The sequence below is a fragment of the Danio rerio genome, chromosome 8 (assembly GCF_049306965.1).
Source record: "Danio rerio strain Tuebingen ecotype United States chromosome 8, GRCz12tu, whole genome shotgun sequence".
In the NCBI taxonomy this organism is placed as follows: domain Eukaryota; kingdom Metazoa; phylum Chordata; class Actinopteri; order Cypriniformes; family Danionidae; genus Danio; species Danio rerio.
In genome coordinates, this window is record NC_133183.1 from 61,128,233 (window position 1) to 61,155,830 (window position 27,598).

Genomic DNA, 27,598 nt, shown 5'->3' on the forward strand with positions numbered 1-27,598 from the left:
GCCAACTTATCCAGCATATGTTTTACGCAGCGGATGCCCGTCCAGCTACAACCCATCACTGGGAACCATCATTGCAGCTGCAAGGGCATCCGCTGCGTAAAACATATGCTGGATAAGTTGGCGGTTCATTCCGCTGTGGTGACCCCAGATTAATAAAGGGACTAATCCAAAAAGAAAATGAATGAATATATTGAAACATCTGTTCATATTCTACAAAACAACAAACCACTGAGTTTATATCAAACCATCAGGAAAATTTAAATCGGTAGACGTCTCTTATATTTGAAATGAGGGAAATAAACATGCGTTATGGATGTGACCAGAGAAAGCATGCGAGTTTACAGTACACAACATTAGTAGAAACTCTGTGAATTAAACTGCACAACCTAAAATAAACGAAGCTAATCAACAGGAGAAGAGTTGCTCACAGTAGAACAAAAATCATTGATTTTATTTTAATTGACATTTTTGCATTAATTAGGAAAAAGCTTGGTTATGGATGTCACAGTCTGACAGATGTGAAATTGCCACTTGTGTGACTTTGGTAAATCAAATATAATTAGTTGAAAACACTGACAGAGGCATTTCTGAGTATTTTTACAGTATACATACCTGCCAACACTTCCGTTTTTTCCTGGGAGTCTCCCCTATTTCAGACCCATCTCCCGCCCATCTCCTGTATTGTTCTGTCTCCCGGAAAACTTTCGGAATTCCACAGCTTTTTGGTCCAGTCCGGCTAGCTTTTTGGTTGAGTCCCCATGCTCACCGAATCGAACGCGCAACCACCTTTATACCCGCTCCCCGCTCTTCAGTTTGCGCATCACCCCGGATAAATTCCCTCGGATATTATGATGCGAATGTTGGCAGGTATGCAGTACAGAAATAAAGGTACGAGATCTGTCACAGGGGCAGTACCTTTTCAATAAGTACATATTTTTTACCTAAAGAGTCCTTAAGCCTAGTTCACACTAGAGGATTTTAAGCCTAATTTGAGCCCGATTTGGAAGTTAACGAGCTCTGAAATCTGCGGGTGCTCGGCGCTCGCCGCTCTTTATGTGTGAACTACTGAACAACGCATCAACGAGGCTCGCTGACGCGCCGCCGACACCTCGCAGACGGAAATCCAACATTCAGCATGCTAAATATTCCAGAGCAGTCGGCCGACTCAACCCCACGTGTGGTCAGATGTAGTGACGAGCTGCAGCCAATGAGAGAGCATATCAGCATGAGCTGAATGCCTGTGTGTTCAGGAGCTCAGCAGAAACATCTGTGATTGGTCAGAATGGTAATACAAATTTGGTAATACAGCCTATAAATATGTAGTTTAGATACTAAAACACTTAAAGGTCTTGGCTTTCATCTTCACTTTCAAACAGGAGCTATTTCACAGCACAGAATATGCTGTTTTGAAAGATATCTGAAGTAAATTGATGTTTTTGCCATCAGAAAGTTTTGTTTATGTTAGCAGGAAGTTGCTAGGCAAAAAAAATGGACACACATTTAAAATCACAGCGAAAAGTATCAGACATGCATGCAGTCATTTTGACCAATATGGCAATTTAGGTCGCTGGTTTGAGCCTCAGCTGGACCAGTTGGCATTTCTGAGGGGAGTTTGCATGTTCTCACCGTGTTGGCGTGGGTTTTCTCTGGATGCTCTGGTTTCCCTCACAGTCCAAACACATGCGCTATAGAGAAATTGGATGAACTAAATTGACCATAGTGCATGTGTGTGTATGCATGTGTAAGTGTATGGGTGTTTCCCAGTGCTGGGTTGCAGCTGAAATGCCATCCACTGCGTAAACATATGCTAAATAAGTTGGTGGTTCATTCCGTTGTGACCACTGATAAATAAGGGTCAAAGCTGAAGGAAAATGAATGAATGCTAGAAAGGCCAACCGGCACAGCCAGTACTCGAACCAGCGACCTTCTTGCTGTGAGGCAATTGTGCTACCCACTGTGCCACCGTGTCACCCTATTAAATAGTTCACAAAAAGGTGAAGAAAAAGTACACAGAGTTCTGAAGGACACAACCTTATTCCCTATTCCCTTTAAAAGGGTTAATCCTCCAGAAGAAGTGCTTTAAACACATGAAGGGTGTAGGGGACCAGAGAAGAGTCATACACAGAAAATCATTTGAAACAAACAGAACTGTCCATCTCTTGTACCATTCTTAAGTTCTTCACTTTTAAGGGCTCTCTGAAGTGCAGTTTTGAGCTCTTCACTTTGGAGTGACCCTTAAATATGGCGGCCATCGTTGTTTTCACTCTGAAGTGCCCTTCGCACGGCAGATATATCCCACTTGAAATGAGATGTCCTTGAAGTGTGTGAGGTTATTTTGATAAAAGCAAACAGCCACTGACCTCAGAACTGTGGAGATGTAGCATAGGTTTTTATAAAATATCACCATATAAGGGAACGTTCACCCAAAAATGAAATCGACGCTGTTATTTATTCTCCCTAATGTTATTTTAAAGCTCCATGAGAGGATATTTTAGGGTGTCACGGAGGCGCAGTGGGTAGTACAATCACCTCATAGCAAGAAGGTCGCTGGTTTGAGTCCCGGCTGGGTCAGTAGGCATTTCTGTGTGGAGTTTGCTTGTTCTCCCCGTGTTGGTGTGGGTTTCCTCCAGGTGCTCTGATTTCCCTCACAAGTCAAAACACATGCGCTATAGGGGAAGTGAATAAACTAAAATGGCTGTGGTGTATGTGTTTGAATACAAGAGTGTATGGGTATTTTCCAGTGTTGGGTTGCAGCTGGAAGGGCATCTGCTGTGTAAAACATATGCTGGAATAGTTGGTGGTTCATTCCACTGTGGTGAACGCTGATTAATAAAGGGACTAAGCCGAAAAGAAAATGAATGAATGAGATATTTTGAAGAATGCTGGTTAGCTGGCATCCATTGACTTCCATAGAATTGTTTTTCCAAATATTAAAGGCACGGGCTGAACGCATTTTTCAAAATATCTTCTTTTGTGTTTAAGAGAAGAAACTCTACAGGTTTTAAAGGGTGAGTAAATGATGACCGGATTGTAATTTTTAGGTGATCTATCCCTTTAACCTGCTAGTGGATTCAAGTAGGTAACGCTGCAGCCCGGTGACCTCCAAGTGGGAGGGATTACACCGCAAGTAGGTTGGGTCACCTCCAAGTGGGAGGGACTTAAACGGCAAGTAGGTTGGGTTCAAGTGGTGTAGGTGGAGTTCACATTAATAAAACACATCAGGTTACTGTGAGGTTGGGTTTAGGTGTCGCCGTTAATAAAACACAACCGGTTACTCTTGAGGTTGGGGTTAGGTGTACACATTCATAAAGCACAATATTGAACTCTAAATATCATGAAATAAATTAAATAAAAACTCCAGATTTGCACAGCCCTTTTTGAGCTCGAAGGCCCACCCGCTTGGACCTGGCTCTGACCTGTTTATACCCTTCTCAGCGGATTTGTGTGGCTGTATTGTGTTGTGCTGCCTGCAGAGGGAGCCAAAGCATGGGTTGCATTATGAATGTATGGAAAGTAACATAATGCATACATTATAATGAATATTGCCGAACTGGACATAGACACATGACAATTTGTGCAAAAAAAATGAATGAGCATAACATTTATAACACATTCAGGTTCACTTGGATAAAAAAAAACATTCTAAAAACAATAAATAAAATAAATACAACATTATTTTATTATGCTAAATACACATTTTAATTAGCTAAATACATAATAATAGATTATAAAAGACTACAAATTATGATATGTCATATCTCAAAAAAACTGACAAACATTTGTATATGTATATATGTGTGTGTGTGTGTGTGTGTGTGTGTGTGTTATGTGAAAAAATTCTACCTGACAAGTCTTGTCGCCTTTCCAAGTTTTAGGAACAACAAATGTTATCTTGACTTCTAGTTGATCATTTGGTATCAGAAGTGGCTTATATGAAAGGCAAAGGCCTCTAGATTACGCTTATTTTACCACAATAAAATCTGATCATGCCTTGATTTTTAATGATTTCATTAGGACAGTAAGCTCTGACTTTGCTTAGACAAAAGTCTTGTCACTGAACAGAAATAATGTCCAGTATAGAATATAAAGTCCTGCTGCAGTGGAGACAGAATGAATATTGTGTCTGACTCCATCATGAGCTTGGAGGACTGCATCCATACATCTCTGACATGACTCAAATCACCGATTAATAAAGTCATCTGGAATGGCAAAGAAAGCGTTCCTGCAGGACTCCCAGAGTTCATCAAGATTATTTGGATTCATCTTTAATGCCACCCCTTCATCCTAACCCGGACATGCTTAATAATGTTTAAGTCTGGTGACTTGGCTGGCCAATCCTGGAGCCCATTGACCTTCTTTGCTTTTAGGAGCTTTGATGTGGAGGCTGAAGTATGAGGAGCGTTATCCTGCTGGAGAATTGTCCCTCTCCTTTGGTTTGTAATGTAATGGGCAGCACAAATGTCTTGATACCTCAGGCTGTTGATGTTGATCATCCACTCTGCAGATCTCTTACACAGCCCCATACTGAATGTAACCCTAAACCAAAACTTTTCCGTCCCCAAACTTGACTGATTTCTGTGAGAATTTTGGCTCCATGCTGGTTCCAGTAGGTCTTCTGCAGTATTTGTGATGATTGGGATGCAGATCAACAGATGATTCAGCTGAAAAATCCACCTTCTGACACTTTTCCAAATGATCAACTAGAAGTCAAGTTATTATTTGCTGCTCTTACAACTCTTATAACAATATATATATATATATATATATATATATATATATATATATATATATATATATATATATATATATATATATATATACACTTTTTAAATGTATGCAATTATTTTATTTTGAAACCTTTTCATTGCAATATTTGTTGTTTTGTTAGAAATAGTTATATGTAATACATATATTAGGAAGAATTAAATCAATGGAGTTAAAACTGTTAATTCTGATCTAATAATTACATACATTGATAAGTCAAATAAAATTACTCATCAATATTGAATATAGACTGTTTTATAAAACAACAATTCTTCCATGTGAACAGAGTTTACAGATTAATTCACTTTAAAGGGTCAAAATATTTAAATAAATTAAAATATACCTAGTTCAACCTTGTTAAACCATCTAACATTGTCAATCCGATGCTGAATTAGGCGATGTTCAAATCATAATTTCTGATTTAACACAATAGATAGCCTCGCATTAAAAACCCCTGTATTCTGTCAAACATCTGCATTAGCTGTACTACATTCCACCACACATCTATAGATTAATAATAACCCATAATTACTTCAGTGATTTAATCTATCCTCATTTAAAATGCTGGGAAGTAAAAAGAAATGAAACAAAAACCAGAGACCACTCAAACGTGCAGTTTGGGGGAGGACGGAAAACAGAAATCATGACACAAAGAAGAGGAAGTGGAAAACAAAAACGGTTTGTAGTTGGGAATTTAATGGATGTCTTTGTGAGCAGAGCAAGCGTATGGTTTACAAACACACCTCATCCAACAGAAAACTGATCAGCCAAATGAAACGTCAAACACGGTGGACGTATTAAGCATGTACACGAATGAAGCCGGCGATGTGGCAACACATAAATATTTGGATGCTCCTGACAGCAGTTTGAGTTCAAAGGTCAACCTCTAATGCTGATGATACACAGGGCAACTTTTTGAGCAATGCTGCTGTAAATAAACTGTTCTAGATAGGGTAATGGGCTAAATACAATACTGTTGCCCATTCTTAATAAAAAAAAATAGCCAAGCAACATCGCTCTGCAAAATTGCCCAATAAACATTGCCCAAAAAGTTGCCCTGCATATGTATAATCAGCATAAGAACGCACTAAAATTAATTATGTGATGCAAAAGTACATTAGAGTTCGCACTTTTGAAGAAGATCACCCAATAAATGTCTTTACATGCATTAAAAAAACAGTACAAATCAGCACAGATGTTGGTTTATCAAACATATTTACACACTATTTATTTATCCTGGTCACCCTGCCTATGGATTTGACCTTACTCTAGTACTCTAGATGTGTACTCATCTGGGACGCCTCTGTTTGGAGCGCGGCGTTGAGGACGTACCCGAGCTCTGACTGGAGACGTGGGCCAGGCCCGGCAGACTATTGGCTAGCTTTGCCAATCCGCCGTTGGTCAGGAGCTGGTGGATGGCTGTGGTTTTGGTCATCCCGGAGCCTGTGGACACCATCGGCACTGCCCGCACTAGAGTACCACTGCCTGGGCTTAGAGAGCTCAACACCTGCCCCTGACCCTGGGGCTTTCCTCCGGACACCTGAAACGCAGGTGAGGATCACGGTTGATCTGTGATCTGTACGGATAACAACCCCGGCGTTGACGTATGTGTGTATTAGCTGTGTTTTACCTACCTGTGTGGTTGAGGGAACGCCTGGAGATTTAGTGTTGATCTCCTGCAGACTGAGGCTGAGACCTTGCAGCAGACTGCTGGCAGAGGGAGCTAAACACGCATATAAACACACACCCAGTCAAAAGGATGTTCCACACCTACAAGTTTGAAGGTTGAATGAATTTGAAGGTACCTTGTGCAGTACCGGCGGCCTGGACAGGCGAGGAAGAGCGTGAAATAACGCTCCCCTGCAGACTGTGAAACGAGCCCTCGCTAGAGGCCAAAGCTCCAGACACCTCTGCTAAGCCTCCTGACCTGCAAGAGCACAGAACAGAGGAGCAGAATAAGGCCACCGTCAACATTTGCTGCGTTTCAATCCACCTGTTTTTATGTGCATTTTGGAATATTGCATTAAAAAAAAAACCTTGGATTGAAGCACCAAGATGAGCTTAAATTGAAAAAATGTGCATAAAACTAATGAGTAGGATAAACTTTCTATTTGATAAGAAAATGTGTATGAAATACGATGGAAACGCATTTACAGAATAAACTCCAACATGTGCATCAAAAAAGTCATGGGATTTTGCTTCAACAGATCATGTGATGACAAAAATGGCGGAAAGGTAGTGAGAGCGGAGATGATTCTAAAAGGATACGACTATAGCCCCTTCCACACATACAGACCTTTCCGGAAAATTACCGAAGTGTTGTATGTGTGAACAGGTCCTTTTTGAAAATACCGGTAAATTCGTTCCGGCTATTTTCCGGAAAGAGAAGTTGTAACATTACCGGTAATTTGCCGGAACGCTGCGCTGTGTGAACGCAGAAGGAAGATTGCCGGAAAGAGCGCGTCCACGTCTAGAACATGCTGACATGAGACACCTGCTTTAGTCAATCAGAACAGTCAGACGCATTCACGTCCTCGTGGTTTATGAGAATAAAAGCCTTTGAATATTTTACGATAACGTTTTATATGTTCTTCTTACGTTTTTATGTTCTTAATGCCAACCGTGTAAATAATCATCGATAAGATGCTTATGATAAGCCGCTGTTTGTTTACCTTCAAGCTTTGCATGTGCCTGTGAAACAGCCTGTGAGCGCCAACACACACACATATTATGAACATTTCGACATGCGAAAGAGATCCTCCATATGTTTTCAACGAAGTTGTTCACAATACTGATCATCCACAGAGTTTGTGATGTAGTCAAATGTTTACAAATACAAGCGCAGCCGTTTAGAGCTCATTTGTGGTGAATGATGTCAGAGATTACCGGTATTTTGGAATGGATGTGTGAATGGTCTTTTCAGGAAAAATTCCGTAACGTCCTCGCCTGTGTGAACAGCGCTTTTTTAAAAATACCGGTAAAGTCGTTCCGGAAATTTTCCAGATATTTACCGGTATCACTGTGTGAAAGGGGCTAATGACATCATGGTTTCTGCTACATTCATTCTTCCTTGGCGGGGCGCCACACCAAAATTCATCCCGCCACGGCTGCATTACAACTTCCTATTCAAAATATTTGATCGTTTTTTAAAAAGCGGGTTAAAATCGCACCGAAAACGTATTAAAAGGTAAGTGAATAATAACAGCGCAAACTTTTCTGTGACCGTAGTAGTGCTGTGCGTTCTGTTAAACCCTTTAAGGTGGCGTGCTGACTGACTGACTGACTGACAGGTGCATGAGGCCAGCAAACACGGCGTAGCTTTCAGTTATGATGAACACAGTTTCCATTATTATACTTTATTTAAAGATAAAGGTCTGTGGCTCTACATATAATTACTTTATCTTTATCTCGAGTTTTTAGCCTTTTCACTTTACTTCAGGACGCATTAATGCTGCGGTCCGCTCCGCAAGTCTATCGGAGACATTCATAAATATTCCTAGCAAATCTAATAAATGTTGGAGAAGTACTTGCTACATAAACGCACTAAATCACACTTTAGCCGCGTTAATTTGAGGGCGCTCAAGAAAATCTGCACTTGAGCAGCGTTTATCTGAGGGCGCGCAAGAAGTTTTGTGCACGAACAGAGGAAATCGGCGCTCAAGCAGAGATTGACATGCTCGTAGGCTATTACATGAATGCGATCTCGACTTAATACTGCGCCCACGACATTTGTCAATAAAAATAAATCCACATGTAGTGGTAGATCTGTGTAAAATGCCCAACAGAGTCTGCCGCCACAGCTGGAAAAAATCCTAAAATGTAATTAGGTTATTATATATAAAAAAAGGCCCTCTAACGCAGAATCCTCCATTTTTCTTTTGATATTTGGCGCCAGGTTATCAGGAAGAGATGATTTTGTTTTAGATGGAAACAGTGTTTTATTTGCAAATGTTTTATGCAATATTCCAGTTTTGGATGGACACATGGTTAGTGATTAGGGATGAGTATCGTTAAGGTTTTAACGGTATTACTACTTTTATCGATACCACTTATCGGTTCGGTACTTAAACGGTTTTCTTGTCGGTTCTTTTTGTAGTGTTTTTAAATGACAAAAACAAAAAACAAATTGAACAGAGTTAACAACTATATTTTATGATAAAATTCTAAAATGTAAAATAAAACGAAACAGATAATTGTAAAACAAATAAATATAGATTTTTTCCTGTTAAGAATGTACAATGGTTTGGAGGAAAAATTACTCTGTTTTTAAGCATTCTTAAAGGGACCTTTACTGTGCTCCCTGCAGCTGATATACCCTCTTTGAGTTGCAAAATGCAGGTAAATGAGATAATGTTTATGAATTTTTATTAACGCATTCACATAAATGAGTTAACAGTGTTTTGGGAATTAACTGTGTTTTTTACACAGTTTTGAAGCATCTTGCAATTTAAAAACAAGCTAGTTTTTTTTATAATTTCTTAATAAGTATAGTTTATTATTAGGTTATTCATATGCTATATTTGTAAATACAGCTGATGTAAAGGCATTTTTAATGTTTAAGATTTATTTAGGCTACTGCAGAAAAAAATACTGTTTTAATTGTAACCAAATAAGTGTTTAACAATTAAAGTTCTACTAATTTAGGTGATTGACTGCTGCCGTAACGATGTAGATGATGTAATGTTACCATTAGTAGCTAGGCAGCCAATTTTTCATTACAGTATATGCACTTTTGAAAGATACCTTCACTTAGCCAAATTGCTTGCGTTTCCGCTTATACAAGACAACAACCTGTTGCGTTTGTTTCAACGGGCATTGTCGCTGTCTACTCCGGAAATACAACCTGTTTGGTTTACTCTGCAAGCTTACGAGCTGTGTGAGTCTGTGTCCGAGCTAATGTGTGTGTGTGCGCATAGCGGAGAACTGTGAAGGCTTTTATACTTGACGCGCTCGCTGGAAACACAAGCCTTTGCATCATGTGAAATGGCCAACTCTGCATACGAATATCAAATATCTCCAATTAGAAAAGGTTGGTCAGTTCTATTATGCTACTGTAAGTAATGTACAGACAGCAGAACCGTTAACGTCTGAGCTTGTCGATAGTTCGGCCTTTTATAACATAGAACCGATACCGATAAAGTACAGAGTTTCGGTATCCATCCTAATGTATGTCTAAAATCTAAAATAAATGTTGTTTGTTAGAAAACCCTGATAATATGTGATTTATGACACTTTCTATGCCTCAGCATCAGTGAAAAGATTTGAATTTAGCAGCTGATGACATAACTTTAAAATCACATGGTGTGACCATGCGCAACCTATAAAGGTTGATAGTCTTTTTTCTTTTGAACACTGTACAATCTGGTGTTGAAAGATAAAGGTACCTTTGTGCACTGAGAAGCTCAGACAGTTCTTTGGCCCCTGATACTGTCGTCTGGCCCACTGTCAGACCGAGAGGCTTTCCTGACAAACCCACTGTAAACACAAAGACAAAAAAACTTAGTTTACAGATATTTTCGATTAAAAAATTCCTATTAAATAACTTAATCATGAAGCAAATAAAGTCATAAATCTACCTGCATGAATCAAAACTTTCCCAAATGCTTAACTATGTATCAAACAGTGGTCTCAGGCCCCGTTTACACTAGTGTGTTTTAGTTTTAAAACAGCGTTTTAGATCAAAAACGATCCGCATCCACACTAGCGGTTCACCTAGCATTTCTGAACATATCTCCGTCCACAATACGCCACCAAAACGTATATCACATGACCATTCGCGCACTCTGGGCATGCGCGTTCTAGTATAAACAGGAAGCATGTGTCTCGCTCGACATTTGGTTATTGTTAGTCAACAAACGCCGGTCGAACAATGAATGCGATGGCAAAGAAAGCAAGAGAGGTATTTTTGTGGACAAACGACGAGGTCGAGTTGTTACTAAACGTAACAAATGAATAACTGCACAATGCTGCCTAAAACATACAATAGTGCAAACAACGCTCCCATTTCTGTGTTGTTGTTTACAGTGAAGGCTGGTCTGCTGTCTTCCAGTAGCGTTAAAGCCATGTGTTATAGTCATGTGATAGGGGCTTGACGAATAAGGGAAGGATACAAAATGACACAAAAGCCCCAATCAGGTAGCGAATCTCAGCAGCCCCGCCTCCGTTTTCAGATGTCTCTGTTTTCCCCCATCCCCACTGAGACGAAGCAGCAGCGTTTCAGAATTAAAACAGCTAATCTAGCGTTTACAAAACACTCTGTTTTCGGCACTCGAAAACTCCAGCGTAATGTGGACGGATGGCGTAACCGTAGCAAAACTAATGCGTTTTCAAACTAAACACACTAGTGTAAACGGGGCCTCAGTGGCTTGAATGTCTCTTTGGTTTTCATTACCTTCCTGAGCAGTGGAGCCAGGGGTGTTTCCCGCCGCGTCTCCGTGTGAAACGATGGTGACTTTGATCTTGGCTCGTTTGGAGGCTTTGGTTGGTGTTGGACTGGGAGTTTGTCTCCTCTTGAGGTGGACCCTCATGTCGTCTCGCTCTAAACCCTCCACCTGCTCACTGGGCACCGGCACTGAAACACACCAGGAGGAAGAGTTAAACAGCCTGCCATAGTGTCAAGCTTACTAATAGCCAGTGCCCGGTTGCATGAAAGTCCTTAAGTAATTTAACTTAAAGTCCACATGAACCGGAAGCCGTGACATTTTTTGTTTCGTACTGTGACGCAGTTCCTAGAGAAACGGAATATAAAATGAGAAAACAGTGGAGGGGCTTGTTTTTTCTACAGCGAGCTGATTGGATGTAGTAAAGTAGGTATTTCATTCAGCAAGTTCAAGAAAAGGGTTTGAGGAGAGTTATTAAATCCTAACAGACTCCTCCTGCTCAGCATTTCTGTTTGTTATGCCTCACTCACACGGGGCTTCAGCGTCAACGCTTGACTGAAGGCGTGTCTGAAGTTGGGGCTGAAGCGATCGTCATAGAGGCGTCAGCCAATGAAATTCAGTCAGCAATAGGCCACTGTCTAGCTGGTGTATTTGCATACAGCAATCTGATTGGCTGACGCTTCCGTCGGAAGTGAAGCGTTCAGTTTTTCCCACTTACAAACTCCGCCATGTAAATAGCAAATGCACCATGAAGCGACACAACTGACTCCTAAAGGGAATGGGAGATGAGCTCTGATTGGTTTCATGCAGGTTATGCTCAAAACACAACCAGAACTCATTAAGAGATTAAGCACAACCCTGTTAGACCATGCTCCAGGGTGCAAACCGTATTTTTCTATTCTTAAAATAGCAAAAATGGATACAGTCACACGCTTTATGCTTTGCACCATGCGCTTTAGACTTTGCGCCTAGATCGTTAAAACAGAGTCCTATATATGTAGGAGCTATAAAACAGGGCTCTGGGAAGAGATTAAGTTGTAAGAAAACCGTATTCATATCGGAGTAAAGCATAACATTACGATTTCAGTTTTTTTCCAATTCTGTGCAGCCCTATTGCAGCCAAAGAAGATTTCACATTTTTAAGCAATTGTTAAAAGGTAGAAGTGAACTATTTGACACACACAAACAACTTTTAGTAAAGAAGGACAGATGCGAGGGGCAGACAGATGGACAGGGTTTCTGCAGGTTTCACCAAAGACCATTATGAACACAATTTCAGACTTACACAGAGCTAAACCCTAAGGATTTTTATTTGCCCCATTAAAAACAAATCTAATTTCTTGAATAACATTGTGTTAAAAACAGAAAACCATACATACACAAATATTTTTCAATGTAACTTTGACCAGTCTGCCCACGTGAGTGTCCTCACAACATATGGTCTATAAATAGATGTAGCACTTACAAATGTTATTGTGAGGGAGATAATTCAACCACATTTGTAAACAGTTTTACTAAAGAGATTTGTTGAGATGGATTGTTGGTGACTGTACGGGTTTTGGCTTGATTGGGTAGCTTTACATGGACATTGGAAAATTAAGAACCGTTTAAAATAATTTAAAGAGTCACGAAACACCAAAACACATTTTTAAAGATGTTGACAGTCATATATGTGTCCCACGCTGCCAAAAACACTATTAGGACACACAGTATATTTCACTAAAAAGTGAAAATTGGTTGTTTTTGCGTTATTTCGAGCAAATTCTTTCTTCCGGTTTGAGAAGAAATATTGAAGCTACGTCACGTCGATTAGATCCTTGTGTCAATTCCAGCATATAGACTGGATGTCTGTATCGGCGGGTACAACGTGATGTCTTTGAGCTTTCAGCATTAATTCCGGAATGAAAGTGAAAGTGCCAAACTGCAGTTAAAGTCTACAAATTAATAATTTGGCAAATCATTTGATTACTGATGTCCAAGTGAACACACTCACTGTCTGTCTCCCCTGCGTCTGTGTGTTGTTTTGCCTCTGTGAAAATCAGCGCGTGCCCAAACTGAAACTCCAATTTTTATGCAAAACATCCCTTTTTCCCTCCCCTGACACTCCTACCTAAACAGACCAGGACTCACCCACTTTCCTAACTTTTTTCAAACTAGAGGTGTGAAAACACACTGTTGAGACAGGGGGGTTTCATAGCCCTTTAAAACCTACTACCCCGTGAGCCTAAATTTTAGCTTTTTGAAATTAAGATTTTAAGACCATGCAGAGACACCCTGGATGGAGGAGAGGAGGAAAAAAAAGAGAGGGAGAGATACTCACCAAATAGACATGAAGGGCTGCCAGGAGGAATGCTTTTCCTCACCAGCATATTATGTTTCATAAAAGCAGCGAACTGAGCTGTAGCGAACGGAAGACAAAGATGGAGAGAGTGAAGAAGGAAAGGATAGAAAAGACAGGAATCACACACAACATTACTGCTTAGTGCGATCTGAGAGTCTCCTCAATATGAAGATGTGACTGTACAGCCAACGTCAGCTCTCTGTGCATTTTTAAACGGTTAACCATGTGGCCCTTGCATTGTAACATGCACAGACCATCATGCAAAGTCAATCAAACTATTTAGCTGCTTTTTCCACTGTGCGGTATGGTACGGTTCGGCATGGCTCGGCTCAGTTTAATTTGGCTAGTTTGCATTTCCACTCAAGTTTAATACGATGGACACTTTTCACAAGACTGTTATGACGCGTTTAACAGTCACCAGTATCTTAAATCTTTGAAAGTTTTTAATATTTTGATTTTTAGAACAAATTATGCATATACTAGTGTGGGCCACGATACTGGAATTCGGTACCAAAATTTTAAAAACATCAATTTCCCGCCAACATTTGAGCGTGTTCTTAAACAGTGCTGATTTGTCATTGTGTTTACATGATTAACAGAAATGACTGTGATTAGTAGTGAATGTCAACAGTTCACCGAACTCACCGCTGTTTACTGAGTGTAAACATAGATACAAGGCGAGGCAGTGGCGCAGTAGGTAGTACTGTCGCCTCACAGCAAGAAGGTTGCTGGTTCGAACCTCGGCTCAGTTGGCGTTTCTGTGTGGAGTTTGCATGTTCTCACTGCCTTCGCGTGGGTTTCCTCCAGGTGCTCCGGTTTCCCCCACAGTCCAAAGACATGCGGTACAGGTAAATTGGGTAGGCTAAATTGTCTGTAGTGTATGAGTGTGTGTGTGTGGATGTTTTCCCAGAGATGGGTTGCGGCTGGAAGGGCATCCGCTGTGTAAAAACTTGCTGGATAAGTTGGCGGTTCATTCCGCTGTGGCGACCCCGAATTAATAAAGGGACTAAGCCGACAAGAAAATGAATGAATGAACACAGATACAGGAACACTGGAGTGTTTTAAAGCTGCGTAGATCAGCTGCTCTGTTTATAAGCTGACATAAAAGCTAGCCGCTGATGATTTGACTGATTTACACGGCTTGAAAACACTCCAGTGTCCAGGGTTTATCCAGTATTTATTAAACTTAAAGAGGTTTAATGTGTATTAATTAGGTCAGAAACCTTACCAGGGTTCAACACTAAGGATTTTTTCTACTGGTCTGATCGGGCCAGTGGTTCAAATTTTTACTTGCCCTGCCTAAAATTTTCACTGGCCCCACCAAAAAAAGTAAGGGAAGTTAATAGCTATTTTTTAGCCACATATTTTAAATGATGTGTCAAAAATAAAGTCTGTGAATCTAGAATTTTAATACTTAAAAAAAATTGTGAATAAAAGTGTTATGCAAACAAAAAGAGCAGTATGGAAAATGTGGAGGTATTTTATTGCGGTTTGAAATTATTTAACAAAGGGTGGCTGACTTGTCAAACTGACGGCAAACTGTGCAACTGTGTTTTTTTTTTTGCGTTGTTCACATGTAAATTTCTGCTTTCAAGACGTTGGAAACAGACATTTTCTTTTAGCCTTAGAATTTGATGTTGCCGCCATGTTGCCATTTCTTCGCTGTACTGGTTGTTACCAGGTTACGAAAAAAAATACAATTCTCAATCAGATAAGAGGAACCAGAAAGCAATATGGTGTTTACGACATCACAGAGAAGGTAGTGTTTAAAGACTTAAAAGCACAAACTTAAAATGCACGCAATTGATAAATAGTCACAGACAAATTAAATGTTAGTGACAGGGCAGCACTGTCCCAATCGGGCCAGTAATGATCCGGTCTACTGTCCCAAGTGTCTGTCATGCTGGCCCTGGGCCACCGGGCAGTCCTTATTGTTGAGCCCTGCTTACCATATGCGTTGGAGTGCAGTGAGTGCACTATTCTGTGCTTCTGAACGGCTGTATTTACATTTCTGTTGTGTTATGTCTGGTGCAAACAGCTAAACTGCTTATCACTGCAAATATCTTCTTGTAGCGTGTTGTTAGGACACGGTTAAATGTAACCTGCTCACCTCATGTTAACGTTCATAATATTTATATTATTTGCTAATTTATAACCTCATGTGAAACTCTGAATCTGCGTCCCATTTCAGAGTCTGCTACTGTCCACCAGACGCATGCTCTGAGAGCCTTTCTAAATGAATGAAATATGCTGTGTTCATGAAGGCAACCCGGGGTGCTGAAATATAATTGGCTTAAGTGGCAGTGGGCGAGTTCAAGAGACCAAAACAAAGACAGCCGTTGTGGAGCGTGACTCACATTTTCAAAGCAGAATATCTGACACCAGCATTGTTTTTTAATCAAACAAGAATCTTCACTTAGCATGTTTCTTAAATATCTGCAAACATATTAAGCTATTTTTATGTTTTAGAAGTCAAAAACTTACATACAGCACTTTTAACCTTGCCTGACATGGTATCAGGTACATAAGGCAGTGGAAAATTAAGCGGTAGCAAATCGTAATACCATACAGTGGAAAAGTGCCTCTTGTAGCCCATCAGGCTAAAAACATTAATAACAGCACAGACAAACTGTAAGAATGCATCCTACATGTGTGTGTCCTTAGACCGGTGATCTGTGTGTTTGAAGCTGGAAAGATGCGTACCTTGTGCTTGTTTGTGTGTGAGTACAGTTCCAGAACGCTGCATGTGGGTCTTCAGCAGTTGCGTGGCAGTGATGAGACTGGATTTCTGAGCTGGAGAAAGGCCGACAGTCTTGGGTTTGGGACTGGCTGTGGGACTGCTGCAGACACTGGACATATCCTAAAGGGGAAATGTCATTGTTTTTAGATTAAGGGAGTTATGTATTCTGCAACATAAGGGTTAATGGGCTATATGTACAGCTAGTGTTTTCCCCCTACTGATAAATAAGGTTAATGTGACTATTTTCAGTTTCATACAGTTCCTTTTACAGCGTGGATGTTGTGATGTAATTATAATATAATCCGTTAAATAGATTAATTTAGTTGTTCAAGTGTAAAACGAGATGAAAAGTCGTGTAAACGCTAGCGCCAATCAGTAGCAACAGGCTAGCCCAGAATTCAAAAGAGAGCTAATAATTGTGACTTCAACTCAATATATGGTTTTGTTTTTTTTTTAAAGCTAACATTTGAGTGTGTTCTTAAACAGCGCTGATTTGCCATTGTGTTCACATGCTCAACAGAAACGACAGTGATTGGCCGTGAAGATCATCAGTTCACAGATACAGGGACACTGAAGTGTTTAAAGTGATGTTGATCAGCTGGTTTGTCTATAAGCTGACATACGAGTGATCTGCCGATGAATCGCGGCTTTAAAACGCTCCAGTGTCCCTGTATGTGTGTTTACACTCAGTAAACACTATCTTGTAGCTAATCTTGTTCATATCGCCACACCTTCTCGAACACTCAGGTTTTCTTCTTCCATTCACCTCACTGTTCCCTCTGTCCGCCTCGTCACCATGGGGAGGAGATCCTTCAGCCACTCTGCTCCTCGGCTTTGGAATTCACTTCCTCCTGATCTCCGTAATTTAGACTCTATTTCACAATTTAAGTCCAAACTCAAAACACATCAGTTTAGAACAGCCTATTCTCTTTGACCTGATTGCATTTTTAAAGTTTGTATTGTATTCTATTGTTTTTACTGTGTTTTTATTTAAATTGATTGTTTTAGCTGTCCTGTACGGTGACCTTGAGTGTCATAAAAGGCCCCTTTAAATAAAATGTATTATTAATAATATTATTATTATTGAACAAAAGTGAGTTTGGTGAACTGATGACCTTAACGGCCAATCACAGTCATTTCTGTTAAGCACGTGAACACAATGACAAATTAGCACTGTTAAAGAACGCACTTAACATCGCTCAATTGTTAGCGGAAATGTATGTTTTTAAACTTTCAGTATCGATTGGTAGCAAATTCCAGTATCATGACAACCCTACTGTATATTATCTGATAAAATGTCAAATGCTTTACCATACATACGTCACCATATGCACCAACACTTCCTACAGCACATTTCAACTTGTTTGTTGTCAGAATATTACTACCTCTGAACCAGAAGGAGAGATGGGTACCCTCACAGCAGGTGAAGACGGCCGAGACCTGTCAAGGTCAAAGGGCAGCTCGCGGCGAGGCTTCTTCTTCTCAGCATCTAAATCACGTGTTTCACCAGAGCCATGGCCGTGACTCTCAGAGCGGGTCAAAACTCCAGTCAGAAAATCAACAATCTCGTCCTGAAAACAAAAACAAAAAAAGGGGGTGGATTCAGACTATAGAACTCACAAGACGAATTTTTTTTACATTATATTTCTGATCCCGTAACTCCGGGGTTGGTTGTTTTGGGAAATTTAAACTGATGCTTAATAGATTGTAAACGTATACTTTACAGGGTTTATACACATTTTTACCCAAAAATTCCAGGACTTTGAAGTAAATTTTCATGACCTATTGTTTCATGTGATGTCTACGTATACATGGTAAATAATAAGAAAAACAAAGCACGTTTAAATCTATCACAGCATATCATAAAAACACACAACAATCTCTTCAGTTTCAATTTATTTTATATCTATGTAAAATTAGGTAAATGCTAGGGCTGCACGATACATCGTTTCAGCATCGAAATCGCGATGTGCGCATCCGCAATAGTCACATCGCAGGCGGTGCGATGCAAAGCAAAAATAAATTATATATATATATATATATATATATATATATATATATTATGGGTGGAGCCGAACATGAATACAGTATTCAGATAAGCACGAATAGCGTGTTTTTACCAATACTTATTTCGAACAAATACTTGAAAAATTATTTGTATTTGGGAACAGGAAAAATATATCAAAAAGCTGCGTTTCCTCATGAGACCGCAGTGCATGCCCGCTTGAGTGAGTGAGTGAGTGAGTGAGTGAGTGAGTGAGAGAGAGAGAGAGAGAGAGAGAGAGAGAGACAGACGTTCAGGAGTCGGGGGGCGGGGTGAGGCCGGGGTAAAAGGTGACTGACGCAGGCTGCTGCTCCACACAGCAACAGAGAAGAAAAATACTTTACTGCATTACTATTTTTCTTAAATAAATTTTTGTATCTGAACTGGGTTCCAGAGGCAGTTTATAAACTTGTAGCGCACTTAAAGCGGAGTTTGATCTGTATATTATTCCATTACGCTGCATTATTGACGTCTGCAATCTGTTGCTCTCTGTTTATGTAAGTTAGCTCTGTTAGCGCGGTAATTTAGACTATAGACTGTTGAAAGAGTAACGTCAACGTTCGGTTATAAAGGTTAAAACGATGCTTGTGTAGTTGTGTCGAATTGTATGCACTTATTTTTATGGTACGTTTAAATTACTGTCATTTGCAGACAGCAAGATATATGCTAAGCTAGTTAACCTTAGCATAACTTCCCGTCACTTATCACGATAAAACAGTGATACTGTATATAATGTGTGCAAAAGTATATCTTAATTATATATATAAATAAAAAATATCGCAATATAAATATATATATACATATATATATATATATATATATATATATATATATATATATATATATATATAGCAGGGGAAAAAAATATCGCAATGTCAATATTTTCCAATATCGTGCAGCCCTAGTATATGCCATGCTAGTGTTGTTTCCATACTGATGAACTTCCGGTGACCTGTTATTGTAGGTTTTTTTCCATTTTATACGGTTCCTTTACTGCATCGATGTTGTATTGTATTTAAAATACAAACAGTTAAATAAACTTAGGCATTCATTTAGTTGCTCAAGCGTAAAACAACACAAAAAGCCGTTTACTCGCACGCGCCCATCATCGGCTGAAGCTCTATTGAATATACTGGGGTAAAATACTGGGGTAATCGAGGACGCATTGATGCAGACTTGAGCACCGATCAAAGTCCCAGAAGTCATTGCGACTGGAGGTGGGAAGCGCAGCATTATATATAGATTTATTATTTAAGTTCAGAGATATCATTTATTAATCTCAGGAGCTTCTCTAAAAGAAACAGTGAATATAAACATGACCATGAACATCTTAATAAAGGAATAAACATGTTAATGTTGTTTACTGAAATTCGTATTAAAATCTGTTTTATTTGTATTGTGAAACATATATATATAATGTTTTTATGCATAGTATATATTTTAAAAGGGGAAAAACAATACATCTCTTTATGAATGCTGTAATGTTTTATTAATATTATATTTAAAATGTGTGAAGGTCACGTGACCATCAGGAAGAACGCAGCATCTCATTTCTCACAGGACGCGTTCTCTGTTCTCATGGTCTTCCGAGTTCGTTCTTCCGAGGACACCTGGCAAGACCGGAACGCAAGTCCGTTCGCTGCGTTCTTGGAATTGAAGAACAGCCCATGTTTTGAAAGCTGTTATGCTAAAAGCTAGCATTCTGGCAGATCCCCTACTGCACCTTTAATGCCCATTATTAAGCACTTTAAAAGTTTTAAATGGCAACATGGTGAAAAGGACTGACCTGAATGCAGCGATCCACCATGGTCTGGGTCAGGCCTTCTGTCTTCATCTTAGTGGAGTTGATCCTGTAAACAAAGCCAAATGCTGTGAAGCAGTTGATTGTAGTTTTAAGCCCATGTGTTTTCAGCCATGATTTGGTTGTCTGAGGCTGCTTTTACACCTGTAGATCGATTGTTTTGTTCCGAAACGAGGATTAAAATTGTTATAATGTTGCTTTTTGTTCTTGATGGGGTTCACTTTTAAGCCTGGTTTATACTTCTGCGTCAAGTGACCGGCGTAAGCCATGGCGCATGCAACACGCATAGCTGTGCATTTAAACTTCTGCGCGCTGTCACTGTTGGTCTGCAGTAACACTTCCAGAACGCTAGTTGGCAGTGAGGTGTTAATGTGTGTCTGTGTTGAGTTTCTTCGCTGGTGTTTTGATTTTTCTGAACGCTTCTGGGATGTACAAGTGGCTCAAACTCGCTCATTTTGAGGCAGGAACTGGCAGACGTGCAACAACTTTAACTATGAGGTAAACACAAAAAAAAAAACTTTCCATCCAGAGCTCCTTCTCGGGACTCCACACTTGTAAACAATCGGTCCATTGGGCTCGCGCCGCTCAAGCAGCTCTCGGCCCCGCCTAGACTCGTCAGCGCTACAAAGCTGACCAATCACAGAGCTTGCGCTACGCGTTGTTGCGATGTGTAGTTACATTTTTTGAGAAGTGCATGTCAGCAACGCCGACGGCCACGGCGTAGGGCTATGCGTCGATGCGTAGGCATACGCGTGCGTTTGACGCAGAAGTCAGCCTTAAATCAGCCTTAATACGGCAAAGTTTCTAAACGGACCAAGAAAGTTACAAATCAGGTGTTAGAAAACTCTCCTCAAATTGGTCAGAGATTGGTTTATTTTACGGGATTTAGTTCAGCAGCCATACATCGCTATTTTAATTTATGACCATGAGAATAGTGTGAATGACACAGGGCTAATCAGTTATTCCTATAAACAGTATAAATGGTATAATTGAACATGATAAAAATGGTATAAATGGAATAAATGAATACATAAGGACAGATGACTTGCAGAGGATAACAACAAAAGTGCATCCTGGCTTTATGTATAACGTGCATAGAGAGCACGTGGTCATGACATGCAAATATGAGAACGGAAAAAGTGCACAGACGGGCATGCATTCAAAGCGATTTCATAATCTTGCATATTGTCAGTGGCTTCGTCATATGCGAACATTATAAGACGACACAATATCATTATACCTGAATGACGTCCGGAATGAAGCAGCTAGTGCTCCTCCTTGTGCACAATAATGAACAATCAAGGCGTAAACCATCAATCAAGCTTTCTGCTTTGATGACAGTGAACGTCACTGAGACCCCCCCCCCCCCCCCCCCCCTAAAAAAAAAAACAAAAAACTTCGGAATTACGCAAATTACAGAGGTCAACCTATTGAGCTCTGAAAATACGGAAATCTGTATCTATATGGAAGAATCACATTCCTGAAAATACACTGTGATATAGCCTAGTTCAGGGGTCACCAACCTTTTTAAAACTGAGAGCTACTTCTTGGGTACTAATCACTGTGAAGGGCTACCAGTTTGATGCACACTGCATAAATAACAATTTTTCTCAATTTACTTTTAATTATATGTTGTTATTATTAATGATTAATGATATTCATCTATGTGAAGACACTGATCATGTTAATGATTTCTCACAATAGTTCTCGACAATGATTTAACAAGGTAAGAAACAGAAACATCAATATGCAACACTTTATTTGTCTGAAATAGTTTTATATATATATATATATATATATATATATATATATATATATATATATATATATCTTAATGTCATTGACACATTTTACACCAATGCAGGTGTGATTTAAAAACAATAGCTTCAAAAAATACTAGATTCAGCTTACTGGTATGTGGTGCAATGGTGAGCTATTATTAGAACAGGCCTGTGGGCAACTCATGTAATCCTCGTGGGCTACCTGGTGCCCGTGGGCACCATGTTGGTGACCCCTGGCCTAGTTTGTTAGTTCGTTGGAAAATCGTATTGATTTCTCAAAACAACCCAACTGCTCCAGAGTTTGTTTAAACCTCATTCAGGACATCTCAGACCGATTGTTTTGGCATGGATCAGACTGTGACTGCTAATTAACCTAGTTAAGCCTTTAAATGTCACTTTAAGCTGAATACTAGTGTCTTGAAATATATCTAGTCAAATATTATTCAGTCGTCATGCCAAAAATAAAAGAAATCAGTTATTAGAAATGAGTTATTAAAACTATTATGATTAGAAATGCGTTAAAAAAAAAACTTCTTTCCCTTAAACAGAAATAGGGATAAAAAAAAATACCGGCGGCTAATATTCCAGGGCTAATAATTCTGACTTCAACTGTAGATTAAAACCTGAAAAGTCAAAAACATAAACCTCAAGCTGTCGTCTGCTCCTCCGACAACAACCAAGCTGTTATCGGCCCGGATTTTCTCCCTGAACTCCTCCATGTTTTCAGGACTACACTGCAGAGCGTTCTGACCAACCACAAACAGCACTGGAGTCTTCATGTCCAACAGCGGATCATCAACATCCTGGAGAACAGAAAACCATCATTATACTCCAGCCAGAAATGTATATGGTCAACAAGGGCGGCACGATGTTGGAAAAAACCTTGCAATGCGATATTTTTTTTAATTTGCGATATATATTGCCACGGTTAATACACATTTTTACTACTAAAATTCCAAGACTTTACCATTAGTTTTCCAAAACTTTCAGGTAAATATTTATGACCTAATGTTTCATGTAATGTCTACACACACATGGTAAATAAGAAAAAAAATGCACATTCAAATGTATTACAGCATATCAAAAATATGCGACAGTCTATGAAAATGATGTTTATTTCTATATCTGTTAAATAGTTTTTAGTAAGTATCTGTATGCTGTCTATGTGAAAAATGTTGGCTTGTTTTTATATGACTTTTGTACAAATGAGCTTTTAGCACGCACAGTATCTATCTTCGTATTTTGAGATTGTTTCTGAACACCACACTCAAAATGAAGCTTGAATTATGGTGCATGCGAGTGAAAGAGGCGAAGCTGAAACCAGAGTTGCTTTTTTATCCAACACAGAGAACGTCACGTGAAGAGATAGACTGTGCGATTGTATTTACCCAATATTATCATCTAAAATATATTCAAGAATCTGGATATTAGTTAAACAAATTTCCATGACTTTGCCAAAACATTTTGGGTTTATTTGTTATTCCAAAACTTTTCCAGGATTGGAAAATGCCCTGTCAAAATTATATGACTTTTCCAGGTTTACCAGGACTGTATAAACCCTATATTGCGATATGAATACAATTTCATCAGATGATTTAATATCTATATTTGGAAATAATTAATAATGTGGGACAATTCTGCAGTGGAAGTGTATCTCCATAAAACTTAGTGGACAATCTATAAATTCAACAAAGAAAAAGATACTGAAATGAAAGTATTTAATCATTTTCCAAGTCTAACAGTATTCATGTAAAGCAATTAAATGCTAAAAATAAACATAATTCAATGAAATTAAGGTCACAAATGGTACAATTGCTTATGCATGAATGCTAAAATCATTATACAATCCCAGGCATTAAATACATATGCAAACGTTCAATTATAATACAACAAAAAAGTTAGGACAGCATGGAAAACGCAGTAAAGTAGTGATTACCAAATTGACTTTGACTTGTGTTTCATGTTCTGTCTGGTCAACTTCATTTCATTTGTATATTTTAGGGATGTAACAATATTGTAAATACCGTCATACCGCAATAGCAATTTTTTTCAATATTACCGTAGGCGCATGACTCAATAAAACTATATTTCTGAGAAAAGTTTGCTTAGGCGAATGAAGCGAACGGGAGGTAGCGGGAACTACAATTCCCATCAGCCTAGGCGTGGCCATCATCCTTTGCGGTCTGTTGTCACTACAGATCCAGTAATGCGGAAATGGAGTGTGTTGCTGGTAGCGAGAAAGAAAAAGAGCTGGAAATGATCGAACCTAAAGCGGGTTTTAAATCGGATGTGTGGAAGCATTTCGGTTTCTTTTTAAAAAGATCCGAAAAAGTAGAAAAGGTGACAGACAAAGAAAAAACAGTATGCAGGCACTGCCAGACTGTGGTGAAATATAAGTGGGGGAATACGACTAATAACAGTGATGGGGACTGCAGAACACAGCACACTTGTTAGATTGATGCAGACATTGACTTGTACCGCAAAGAGACCTCTATCTCACTCATGGCTTGTCCTCTCAAGTGGGGGAAAGACAATGCACAACGTTACCCACTGCTGTCAACCTTGGCTAAATCATATCTCTCTGTCCCAGAAACCTCAGTCCCAAATGAGAGGGTTTTTTTTCTGTTGCAGGGGACATGCTCAGAGATCCCAGCTTTTACCAGATTATAGTTACTGTATATGATAATTTTCCTTCAAAAACCCATCTCTATCTAAGTGAGTGAGTAATTAAATGTTGAATGTGAGGAGTTTTCAACAATACTAAATTGTAACTTTATTTTTTTTTATATGGTTTAATAGTTTTTTGTTATTAAAATTAAAATATTTAAGTTCCTGTTTCGAAACTTACAGATAGACGGCTGATTTGTATGTCATTGATATGTTCAGTGCTAAGGTAAATAAACACTTTCGGCACTTTTTTCGAGTCTTTTCATTAGTTTTGTTTTTCCTGTAAATTATTCAATAAATACCGTACCGTGACATTCATACCGAGGTGTTACCGTACCGTGAAATTCTGATACCGTTAAATCCCTAGTAAATTTACATCCTTTCGCATCGTTCAAACCTGCAACCTTCCTAAAAAGGTTGGCACAGGAACATTTCGGGGCTTGTAATAGAGAAAATATCAAATATTAAATGATGTGATTGGAAACAGGTGATGTTAACAGGTGATTATTTATTCTAATTATGATTTGGTACAAAAGCAGCATCCAAGAAAGGTCTGGTCCTTTAGGAGAAAAAATGGGGAGGATCAACAGTTTGCCGAGAAACACGCAAGAGAATTATTGAAATGTTTAAAACCGATCATGAGGAACACATTAAATAATGTTTGCTGTATTGTCTGCAATGAAGCACAAGTCAAAGTAAACTCAGGAATCACTTCCTTCTTTTTTATTTGCATTTTCCAGACGGTCACAACACGATTTGGGGTTGTACAGACTCAACATTATATATCCTGCGATGTGACTATTGCAAATGACTACATTGTGATATCGATAGGAAACTATGGACTGTGTTTGCTCTTACCCCTCGTGGCCCACTGATCGTTTGGAGAGGGAAACCCAAACACACAACAGCAGTCATGTACTCCATTAAAGACACCTGTGTGCAAAAACAGGCCTCTGTGAGTTCATCTGTTTACAGCCAAACACAGACAACTAATCAAAGAATTAATCATTTTAATTAATGCAAGACTTACATGACAAGCCATCAATGATCCTACATTCCAGCCCACCAAGATGATCGGTTTGTGAGGGAAGTGACTGTGAACCTAGAGCAAATATAGCGCATTTGAAATAAATGACGTCAGTACATAATAACCGGTTATGATTATTGCTGAATCGATACAGAGTTGTTCACGTCTACATCGCGGTGCATCAAAGAAGCAATTAATTTTGACATCCATAGCGAATATAGTCCTGGGGTTTCTGTAAAGTGAAAGCATGCTGTTTTGTACCTCGATGACTTTTCCTCTGACTGTGCCGATCATGTGCTCCAAACACTGCGTGATTCCAACGTTGGCTCCACTGCCAACATGAACGTTAATGGGAATGACCTGAATCAACAAAACAAGACAAAAACATTTCTGAACCTTGACTTTGAAAGTAAAAAATGACTAAGTTAACGCAATATTTAACTGTCAAAATGTGTTAACCCTTGTATATTGGTCAATCGTTATGTTTGTGGCTGTTTTTGCCCCATTGACTTCCATTATAAGGATATTTTTTAAATGCAAAACCTTAACAGCACATAATCATGAATTCTTGATTGTTTTCCCTGTTGGGAAGAGGTCAGATGTGTCATTTTCACTGTTGATCATCAGTTGACAAAATTAGGCCTTTAGATAGACATGTGCAAAAACCATAGACTGTAAAATATATGGACGTAGTATCCGTGACGTCACCCACAGGTTTCTAAAGAGCGCAAAAGAAGCCACAAGTAGGCGCGGCCAACCGTCGCCATTTTGTTCGCGCGTCATCACACCCATGGCGGGATACCAAACATGGGCAAAGAGGCGGAGAGTGAGCGGAGCTACAGACGCATGCTGGCATTTAGCTTGGACCTGGTTCAGACACCTGGTTTACTTTGGGAGAAATGCTTAATACTTTATCACCTGTGACTCGTTTGTGTTCTGACCACTTGTGCTTGGTTGTACACTATATCAATAAAGTGTTTAGTCTTTTAAAAACACTGCTGTAATACATTGAGTTACTAAACATTGTTCTTATGACGTTTTTCAACAGGAGGAAAACGCGAATTACTTCCAAACACTTCAGATATAGTCTGTGTTAGTAAATGCAGGACTATTGATGAAATCCAGCATAACACTGTATGACAACGCTTCAGATGACTGTTCTAGAGCCTACAGCTAATCAATCTGTCAGATTCTGGAGTGCATTACAGCTCTAAATATAAATATAAACCATAAATGATCTTAAATAAAACAAATACATGTATAGAGATGGTATATAAGTATATAACTTTACTCACATGGGAAACGGAGGCCACGTGAATGGTTTGTGAGCACAATTAAGTGCACTCAGCATGACATTCCATCAAATAATTGTAGGAAACAAGTCCAAAAGGCAGTCGACTGTGTAAAGCCACATAAAACAACGCAGAAATACGATAAATATGCCGAGTTCAGTGGCTAATCTGCCGGATTCAGCTGAGGTGACGTGACGGCGACCAACGAGACCTAACTGTCACTCAAGTGACCACGCCCTTAATTATGCAAACTTAATATAACTTAATATAAAGGAAACGGATGAGTTATAAAAAAATTCACCCCCTCACAGTTGTCATGAAGGGTAATATTAGCTGTATGAACCAAAACCTTTTTTTGTACCAGGCTGTAAACACCTTTACTTCTGCTGTAAAGTCGGCCATTCTAACAGTGGGCTTAATTGAAATTTGCTGTTTTGGAGCCAGGAGCGGCCAGGACTAGCGGAATTTCGGATGAATTGCAGTTTTAGTTACTTCCGTATTGGCTTCCTGAGGGAGAGCGGGAGGTTGCCGCTTGGCCTAAACCCACCTTAAAGATGTTGATCTACCTTAAGGTTGGCTCGGATTGTTCAGTATTTACGCTTTACCATTGCACTCACTTTGTAAGATTTTATTTATAAAGTTGAAGAGTCTCTTTAACACTTACGTTAATTTTATTATTAAGACATCAGATATTCAGTTTAAATATTTTTATTTTTGACTATTAAAACTACAAAAAGGGACTAAACCGAAAAGAAAATGAA

At 39.2% G+C, this 27,598-nt stretch overlaps 1 protein-coding gene across 31 annotated transcripts in view; it reads right to left on the reverse strand.

Annotated features, from left to right (window-relative positions):
- kansl3 (KAT8 regulatory NSL complex subunit 3) overlaps positions 1 to 27,598 on the reverse strand; it is a 44,019-nt gene that overhangs the window by 6,126 nt on the left and 10,295 nt on the right. For 5 of the 31 annotated variants that reach the window (XR_012383725.1, XM_073909510.1, XM_073909508.1 and 2 more), the window contains exons 8-20: positions 25,807 to 25,905; positions 25,549 to 25,620; positions 25,377 to 25,451; positions 22,497 to 22,654; positions 20,056 to 20,119; positions 17,611 to 17,796; positions 16,189 to 16,345; positions 13,465 to 13,542; positions 11,156 to 11,335; positions 10,149 to 10,239; positions 6,570 to 6,691; positions 6,399 to 6,487; positions 6,097 to 6,304 (exon numbers count right to left, since the gene is read on the reverse strand). Coding sequence is in view for 26 of the 31 variants with exons in the window: in XM_073909510.1 (XP_073765611.1) it covers positions 6,097 to 6,304; positions 6,399 to 6,487; positions 6,570 to 6,691; positions 10,149 to 10,239; positions 11,156 to 11,335; positions 13,465 to 13,542; positions 16,189 to 16,345; positions 17,611 to 17,796; positions 20,056 to 20,119; positions 22,497 to 22,654; positions 25,377 to 25,451; positions 25,549 to 25,620; positions 25,807 to 25,905 (1,579 nt within the window). In the remaining 5 variants the exon portion in view is untranslated. Of the gene's footprint in view, positions 1 to 3,583; positions 4,616 to 5,439; positions 6,305 to 6,398; positions 6,488 to 6,569; positions 6,692 to 10,148; positions 10,240 to 11,155; positions 11,336 to 13,464; positions 13,543 to 16,188; positions 16,346 to 16,956; positions 17,797 to 20,055; positions 20,120 to 22,496; positions 22,655 to 25,376; positions 25,452 to 25,548; positions 25,621 to 25,806; positions 25,906 to 27,598 lie in introns of those variants that run through there. The other 26 variants (XM_073909514.1, XM_073909512.1, XM_073909513.1 and 23 more) reach the window with 15 other exon arrangements.